This window comes from Sinocyclocheilus grahami, unplaced genomic scaffold, assembly GCF_001515645.1.
Source record: "Sinocyclocheilus grahami isolate Dianchi unplaced genomic scaffold, SAMN03320097.WGS_v1.1 scaffold14.1, whole genome shotgun sequence".
Classification (NCBI taxonomy): domain Eukaryota; kingdom Metazoa; phylum Chordata; class Actinopteri; order Cypriniformes; family Cyprinidae; genus Sinocyclocheilus; species Sinocyclocheilus grahami.
Window position 1 is genome coordinate 2,904,900 of NW_015505193.1, and position 9,201 is coordinate 2,914,100.

General features: G+C 36.3%; 2 protein-coding genes across 2 annotated transcripts in view; both read left to right on the top strand.

Annotated features, from left to right (window-relative positions):
- The first annotated feature begins 715 nt into the window (after window positions 1-715).
- Window positions 716-3,380, top strand: LOC107600303 (BTB/POZ domain-containing protein KCTD14-like). The gene is made up of 2 exons (XM_016292176.1): window positions 716-816; window positions 2,701-3,380. The coding sequence occupies exons 1-2, from the start codon at window positions 760-762 to the stop codon at window positions 3,367-3,369; spliced, it is 726 nt and encodes a 241-aa protein (XP_016147662.1). The 5' UTR covers window positions 716-759; the 3' UTR covers window positions 3,370-3,380.
- A 1,915-nt stretch (window positions 3,381-5,295) lies between these two features.
- Window positions 5,296-9,201, top strand: part of LOC107600803 (integrator complex subunit 4-like) — a 15,101-nt gene continuing 11,195 nt past the window's right edge. The window contains exons 1-3 of the mRNA XM_016292774.1: window positions 5,296-5,433; window positions 7,522-7,722; window positions 7,911-8,028. Of these exons, the coding sequence (XP_016148260.1) occupies window positions 5,380-5,433; window positions 7,522-7,722; window positions 7,911-8,028 (373 nt within the window). The 5' untranslated portion in view covers window positions 5,296-5,379. The remainder of the gene's footprint in view (window positions 5,434-7,521; window positions 7,723-7,910; window positions 8,029-9,201) is intronic.

The window sequence follows — 9,201 nt, forward strand, 5'->3', positions numbered from 1 at the left end:
ATGTGACCGCTGCTTAAAACAACTTTTATTGATCTACTTCATTTATAAAGCAGAGTGTTTAATTGTAATGAAATCGTGACATTATGGGGGGGGGGGACTTAAATATAATGTTGCATTGAGTGATTTTATATATTTGACTCCATAGCCCCTCATTGCACAATATTCAAAGGCCTCGTGACCTTCCCAGCTGTATGGTATTTTCTGACTAAGAATTAATGAGACATATATATATACATTACATATTTATATTCAACCACAATTTCGATCGGATTGAATGTTTTAGAGCGGTTTTAAGTTTGGAAATGGCACTTTTAAAATGAAGTTAAATTAAAGAAATCTTGATTTAATTTTTTTATGCTTTTAATGTTAATTATTTGAAGTCATTGTCCCTTTAGAGAGCCACTGCTCTAGAGGTCTTGAGTTGCGTTCTGTTTAATGGCTACTCTTAACCTGAAGCAAACCTTCCTGTAAAAGTGCTGAGTGATTACTATACTTGTATACAATGGTATTTACATCGTACTACAATGGTACATGTCTAAAACAAACAGCGTTTAAAGCCCTTTTTGTCAGTGGACTGTTGAATTAAACGGTTTAAGAACCATTTTCAGTGTTTTAACCATTTTTTTAAGAGAAGGCAGCAGTGCCGTGTGTGTGTGTGTGTGTGTGTAATGGGTGGGTCTTGTACAGTTTCTCACACACCTGATTCACAGCCTGAGCTGCTGCTATCTGCCTGAAGAACAGAAGTTTCAGCGGAAGATCATGAGTTTGCCGGACTATAAATCGTCTGGAAAGCAGTCCTCAGCACCGGTGCAGTCGGTAAGACATTGTATATGAACTAAAAGAAATATTTACATTAGAAAGTGGAATGTTACTTTGTAACATTTTCATCGAGAATGTTCCGTTTCATGTAACAGCTGTTCTGTGTTGGCTATTCTTTCGAATCGCCTGAGATTCGGTTTTTGACAGATTACAGCTATGTCTGTGTCGTCGCGTGCTGTTGAGTTGTTTTGAACGCCCTGCGCTGTGCTAAATACACGATACTTCTCCAGTAACAAGAAACTAGTAGTGTATGCTTAAGGCGGACGCTTGTAAAAGATTAAACCAAGTCTTTTCAAAACGAGATTAATAAAATGATTTTAAAAAACCAAATACTGAGAATGTAGTATCTAACATTAATGGCATGTTCTGTCAGTAAATCTTTTAGCAAAGTTTTTCCAGAGAGAACTAAATGCATGGTGTTATTATTTTATATACACAAACACTACTTCATGGTAGTGTCACAATAGTGCATATGTTATATAAATATAACAATCTTTGCTTTAATTTTAGAGTCTTTATACACACACGCAGACACACATTATATAGGATTATAAATTATAATTATTACTAATTAAATCATTATTCTACTAATTAGTATTTATTTTAATCAGATTTGTCAAATGTGCACTCAAATTAAGTATACATTTAAATTGTGTGTGTGTGTGTTTAAGTACATATTGTAATTATACTTGTATATATATATATATATATATATCAAATGAAAATCGCATGTTAATTTTAATTTAGTACTGTCTTGAATAAGCTATGTCACATAACAGATGTTTATATATATACTCCACAAGACAAAATAAGAACCGAATTTATAAAAATGACCCCCTTCAAACGTTTACATGCGCTTAAATCTTAATACCGTGTCATTTCCTGGATGATCCATGACTGTTTTTATGTTTTGTGATAGTTGTTCATGAGTCCCTTGTCGGTCCTGAGCAGTTCAACTGTCTGCTGTTCTTCAGAAAAATCCTCCAGCTCCTGCACATTCTTTGGTTTTTCAGCATCTTCTGCATATTTGACCGCTTTCCAGCAGTGACTGTATGATTTTGAGATCCATCTTTTCAAACTGAGGATCTTAATGCATCATGTTTCCTTCTTGAGCATCAGTAAATGTGTTGACCTTTTGTAATTGTTATGTAGGAGTTCCTCAGTTGTCCTCAGTTTGAAAAGATGGATCTCAAAATCATACAGTCACTGCTGGAAAGCGGTCAAATATGCAGAAGATGCTGAAAAACCAAAGAATGTGCAGGAGCTGGAGGATTTTTCTGAAGAACAGCAGACAGTTGAACTGCTCAGGACCGACAAGGGACTCATGAACAACTATCACAAAACATAAAAACAGTCATGGATCATCCAGGAAATGACACGGTATTAAGATTTAAGCGCATGTAAACGTTTGAAGGGGGTCATTTTTTATAAATTCGGTTCTTATTTTGTCTTGTGGAGTATATATAAACATCTGTTATGTGTAATAGCTTATTCAAGACAGTACTAAATAAAAATTAACATGCGATTTTCATGATCCCTCTTATTTTGTGAAAATTATTAACATTTTGCATATTCTTCAAGGGGTATGTAAACTTATGAGCACGACTGTATATAGAACACTAAAATATACAGAATTACAATATAGACTATTTATTGAATTATGTCTTATTTTGTTGCTTGATTCAACAAAAGTTGCCTCAGTTAATGTTGGTCTTTAATTGCTCTTTACGTCATTGCGCCTTAGAGACATTAGATAGTCTGTTGTGTTGCTATCAATAATGACAAAGAGTGGTCAGGATCACTCAGGCTTTCAATGGACTCAATATTATTCATATTAACTGTTAAATGTATATCAAAGCGATATGTTTTCTCTCTCCACAGAAATCCCAAGTTGTGCAGCTGAATATTGGAGGTCATGTCTTCAGCACCACCCTGGGAACCATCCGTAAATTCCCAAACTCCACACTGGCAGACCTGTTTAACGGATCAACCAAACGGATGGACTCTGAGGGCCGTCACTTCGTTGACCGTGATGGGACTTATTTCGGATGCATCCTCGAGTACCTCAGAACGGAGAGACTTCCTACTGAACACCTGCAGGAGGTGCATAAGGAGGCGCTTTACTACGACATCAAACCTCTGGTCAAAGCCATCGAGGAGACGCCGCAGTTCTTCGGAGAGACGGTCGGGAGACAGCAGCTTTTGGCCCGTGTGCCGAATTATCGAGAAAACCTGGAGGTGATTGTGCGTGTGGCCAGAGCCGAGGCCATCGCCTCACGCTACTCCAACATAATCGTGTGTGTTGTGAGGACAGAAGAGGATTTAGCCAGATACAACAATGCTATCGACAGTCTCGGCACCCCGAGAGAGTCCGTGGTGAGCTTTGGTCCGTGGAAAGCTCCCACATCAGTCGAAGACCTGTTAGATTGCGTCAAAATGGACATAGAAGCCAAAGGATATAAAGTAAAGATCCAACCACACAGCATAGACAAAGCGTTTCTCTTCAAGAGCTACGACTTCTTCTATAAATTGATCTTCACTTGGTGGTGAAGAATTTCTGGCTCAAGTTCATGACCTGGAAATAGGGATTTAAAAAGTGATGGAATGTTTTATATATTATATAATCAGCTTATCAAAGAAATTCGACATGAACAGCTTCTGTTCCTTTAGCAGATCCACCTATATGACAGCTGTCAATCATGTATAATGGTGTTCTTATCTGTCAGTATCTGTTAAACCCTTGTTTAATATCGTCTCTCGTTGTACAGTTCGGGCCGTTGGCTTAAAGTAGCTTCTGCACAGATGAGTCTGAAAGTTTTAAAATAATATTCTGGTTCAAGTTAAGTTTTATCAGCAGGATTTGTGGCACGCTTTGGATTACAACAGAATGTTAATACAGCAGAAATCCACTTAAAATAATGTGTGTAGTTTTGTTGATCACAGATGCTGCAGACATTAATTTGCATTTCATTTAAAGGGGTCATATGATGCTTTTTTAAAGATCATTATTTTGTGTATTTGGTGTATCAGAATATGTTGACATGCTTTAATGTTCAAAAAACACATTATTTTTCAAATACTGTACATTATTGTAGGTCCTCTATGCCCCGCCTCTCAAATGCTTCGTTTTCTACAAAGTCCCTCCTTCCGACAAGCGCAGTCTGCTCTGATTGGCCAGCTGACCCAGTGCATTGTGATTGGCCGAACACCGTAAGCACTCGTCGGAAATGTAACGCCCCTTACCATAATCAGAGCTTCATCTTTCAAAATAAATGTAAAGACAGAGCCCCAAAGGGGAACAGAGTCGCGTGACAGACACAGTGATGAAGCTGGTATGTGACCGTCTCTCTCTCTCTCTCTCTCTCTCTCTCTCTCTCTCTCTGTTGAAACCACGCCTTCTTTCTTTGTGTCAACATTTGGGTGGCATTATGCTAATATTTCCACATAGTGAGGTAGATATGTGGGGGCGTGTTAGAACGAGTCGTTTTAGGGGGGCGTGGCAGAGTCTTAACTTTGATAAAGAATATCTCTTTGGTTTTGAGACTTTAGTCTTTGTAACTTCAGGGATCTTATCTATGCACAATCAGCTTGTAACACTCCAAAGAGAAAGGAAAACTTGAAATCGCATCATATGACCCCTTTAACCGCCAACACTTGAAATTAGCAAGGAATGTTTTTGGCTTGTTTATTTGTCCATATCTGAGAATTGCACCATTTTATGCATGCGACTTTTAACATTTATGCGTTTGGCTGATGCTTTTATCCAAAGTGGCTTGCATTGTATTCAAGGTATGCATTTGATCATGTATTCCTAATGCATTATATAAGAATGTAAAAACAGGTCCACTTCATATAGCAACATTTTTATCTCTTTATTTTTTTTTGTGTAAACGTGTAAATAATATGTCTGTTTTGTACATGTGTTTATTTGTCCTGCAAAGTCACTTAGGATGAACCCTTTCCTTGTGCAGATCATTAAAGGTGTAAAATATTATTAAGAAAAAGTGATGTGCTATTTCCAGCAGAATTACTGTTGCGGGATCTTATTACTGCATATGTTTATAGAAAGCAGGATATGAAAAAAATAAACTAACTTGATTACGTGTTACATTGTCTAACATTTACTGATTGCTTTATGTGTTGCTTCTAGTCTGTTATTCTAGTCCATGTTGTCATTATAGCATCTTATATTTTACGGTATATGTTAGAATTCTTTAAAAAAAGATACTGAAATCTTTAATCATCTCTTCATGTGCAGAGTTTCAGGGGGTCAAGCTTAGAAAAAAAATATCAAGAATATTTGTATCTGTCCTATTGTTGTCTAGTTAAAATCAGAATAGGTTGTTTATAATATTATGACATAAAAAAAAATATTATGTATAATGCATTGAATTTTTTTAATTAAAAGGAAAGCCCCTATGGAAAGCCCTCAATCCCAGGACTGTCCTCGTGTGATTTCTGAAGACTTCCGTCCATGAGGTGTCGCTGTTCCGCCGCACACTTCTGACGCCGCCGAACAGCGCATGCGCGAAGAAGCGCAGGAGCGCGATAAACACAGCAATGGCAGCTCATCTGAAGAAACGAGTTTATGAGGAATTCTCTAAAGTTTCTCAGGTGAGCATAGAAAACATCACATATACTGGTTATAAAATGTCATGTTATTGTGCTGGTCATAGAATATAATTGTAATACTATAATGACAATATTAGAATACACGTAAAGCAGATGTAGCCTTTAGCATCAGTGTTATTATGTGTGTTAACTATTTTTCTAATGACAAACAGCTATTTATTAATTTGTACATTTATGTTATTTGGCTGTTATTTGCTTTATTTGAAATCTTTTTAGTCGAGGAAAGTTTAAATGCGCATATGTGTGCTTTTCTTTTTATTTTCTGCAACAATAACATCTCATAGCCAGCACTTGCTGTTAGTGTATTGATCTGCTTTTGATAAGTAAACTCTCAGATTGTGTGATAATGAAAATAACTCGAATGCATGTTTACCTCGTGGGTTGTGTGTGAGACTAACACAGTAAGTGAATTCAGGCTTTTCTCAGTGTTTACACTGCTGGTCAAAAGTTTGGGATCAGTAAGATTTGTAATGTTTGTGAAAGAAGTCTCTTCTGTTCTTCATGGCTGCATTTAGGCCTATTTGATCAAATATACAGAAAAACTGTAATATTGTTAAATATTATTACCATTTAAAATAATGGTTTTCTATTTTAATATACTTTAAAATAGAATTTATTTCTGTGATTTTTCAGCATCATTACTCCAGTCTTGTGTTGTGCTGCTTAATATTTTTTTTGGAACCTGTGTTACTTTTTCAGGAAAGAACAGCGTTTATTTAAAATAGAAATCTTTTCTAACAATATTTAGTCTTTATTATCACTTTTTGATCAGTTTATCACATCATTGCTGAATAAAAGCATTCATTAAAAAAAAAAAAAATTACTGACAACTTTTGGAGCGGTAGTCAACTTTTCACGATACAAATCGTTGCAAAGCAACTTTACAGCAAATTAAGTTTCTACAATATTTAGTGGTAGTTTATCAGTGGTGACTGTCAGTTAATGTACATATGGCAGAAATGTACGGAAAAATCAATTTAAGACGTAATAAAACAGACGATGAACACTATTAACAGCAATTATTATATGATGCAATCAAGCTTATAGCAAAATGTGGTAGTTCTGTATGTTGTTTCAGGGTTGGCATCATCTGAGGTCCTCTGAGGGGTTGCATCATCTCTTCTCAGGTGTTCTGGATCCAGACTGAAGCTTGTGTAAATCCTAGTTACCACGGGATGTTAATCCCAGCAGAAACAGAGAAACAAATGGCTTTCCTAATCAAGTCCAATCAGTATAATCAAACACAGCTGGACTCAAATGAAGGTGTAGAACCATCTCAAGGATGATCAGAAGAAATGGACAGCACCTGAGTTAAATATATGAGTGTCACAGCAAAGGGTCTGAATACTTAGGACCATGTGATATTTCAGTTTTCTGTGTTTTTCTGTCAGTGTGGGGTGCTGTGTGTACATTAATGAGGAAAAAAAATGAACTTAAATGATTTTAGCAAATGGCTGCAATATAACAAAGAGTGAAACATTTAAGGGGGTCTGAATACTTTCCGTACCCACTGTATAATCGGTCTTTGAGGTTTGTTTCGAAAGTCTTTCGAGTTCTGGTTCATTTTGGACTACCTGTAGCTTGTTTATTGAAGATGCAGGACAACCAGCTAGTATATATTGTTACAAAAGATTTTTATTTTAAATAAACGCTGTTCTTTTTAACTTTATTCATCAAAGAATCCTGAAAAAAGTATCACGGGTTCCAAAAAAATATTAAGCAGCTCAACTGTTTCCAATATTGATATTGAATCAGCATATTAGAATGATTTCTGAAGGATCATGTGCCACTGAAGACTTGAGTAATGATGCTGAAAATTCAGCTTTGCATCGCAGGAATAAATTACATTTTAAAGTACATTAAAAAAGAAAACGGTTATTTTAAATTGCAATAATATTTCACAATATTACTGTTTTTTTTCTGTGTTTCTGATCAAATAAATGCAGCCTTGATGAGCAGAAGAGACTTCATTAAAAAAAATAAACATTACAAATCTTACTGATCCCAAACTTTTGAACAGCAGTGTATGTCAGGGCCTATTGATTAAGGTTTTTAGTTTTTTTGCAGCAGGTGTCTCTTGAGGAGGTTCCTGCAGCTGCGAAAAAGCTTCGACTGACCAAACCCAGTAAATCAGCCGCTCTTCACATAGACCTGTGTAAAGCCACCAGCCCCACAGACGCTCTGCAGTACCTGCTGCATTTCGCACGTAAACCTGTGGAGGCTGAGAGTGTGGAGGGGGTCGTGCGCATACTGCTCGAGCATTATTACAAGGTATCAACAGAACATGAAACATGTCACTTGATACACGTCACCTAATATTGATATTAAATATTTAGCACATAAACATTTTAAAATGAGACGCATGCGAATTCCAGTTTGTGTGTGTATGATGAAAGTAAGATTATGTATTGCTTTTTTAATAACTGTGTCCTGTGTGTTTGTGGTGATGTGGTCTACAGGAGTCGGATAACTCTGTCAGGCTGAAGATCGCCTCATTGTTGGGTTTATTATCAAAAACCCAGGGCTTCGCTCCAGACTGCATAGTAGATGATGCTATAAACACTCTCAACAATGAAAGTAAGTCTTTGATTTCAAATTAATAATGTTCTGCTAAAGAGAAATGTGACACTTAAAGGGGTCATAAACTGACTTTTTAAATTATTTTGTACTGTTCTCTGAGGTCCACTTATAATTCTATCAAGATGTTTACATCAAAAAACATAATTCAGAAGGAATAGGCTATTTTCTGTCCTGTTTTGACCCCCCTCGTCAGAACGCTCTGTTTGAATAGGCGTCGCGGATTGTCGACTCAGAAGTAAACGCCCACCGCTATGATTGGCTAATAGTTGTGTTCATAGATGGACGCTGTGATTTAAGTTAAAAACGCATAAATACTCAGTTCATATCAAACGATCTGTAATAACAGACAAAGCAATAGTGACCATGTAATAAAAACAGTTACTCACACATTACTGTCGGATCCAATATATTCCGCACAGCATCTTCTTTTAGTTTCAGTCTTTCTGAAAATCCTGCGTTGAATTGTGCCTTGTTTGTAAACGAATCCGCGGTGAAATGAAGTGAACAAAGGACCAAGTTCTTACTGATGCGATCTGGATCTTCATTAAAAATAAAGTTAATCCACTCTTTCTTAATGACAGAAGGAAGGCAATGAAAAGACCACAACGTGGCTCTGCAGAGCAACTTTATCGTTTGGTTTCTGCGTAGACCTGCGTTTGCCTCTCTCGTTATTTGCACTACATATGCGAATCGGTGGGCGGAGCTAAACAGGCAGTGATGTAGAAGCAGGCGTTGATCATCTTCTGTGGAGGCGGGGGTTAGCCACTATTACATCATAAAGTGGCTCATTCCACAAGCTGTCATTTTGGCAGATTGGCTTCCCTATAAGCTGTTTTTAGACTAACAAGAAAGTTTTGAGTTCTGAACCTTACAGGATGTTTTTATAGTACAGTGACCTTATATGTCACAAGATGAAGGGAATTTTGATTTCTCAGTTCATGACCCCTTTAATATAAATGTCTTTATCAATTAAACAAAAGTTGTATTGTCATACCTCAACAATAATAATGGCCCCAGACAGTTCACAAAAATCTCTTTAGAAGAGTATAAGATTATTATCATTTTTTTAAGTTACAATGTAATCAAAAATGTATGAACAACTGAATATATATATATATGTATTATGTATGTATGTATGTGTGTGTGTGTATATATATATATATATATATA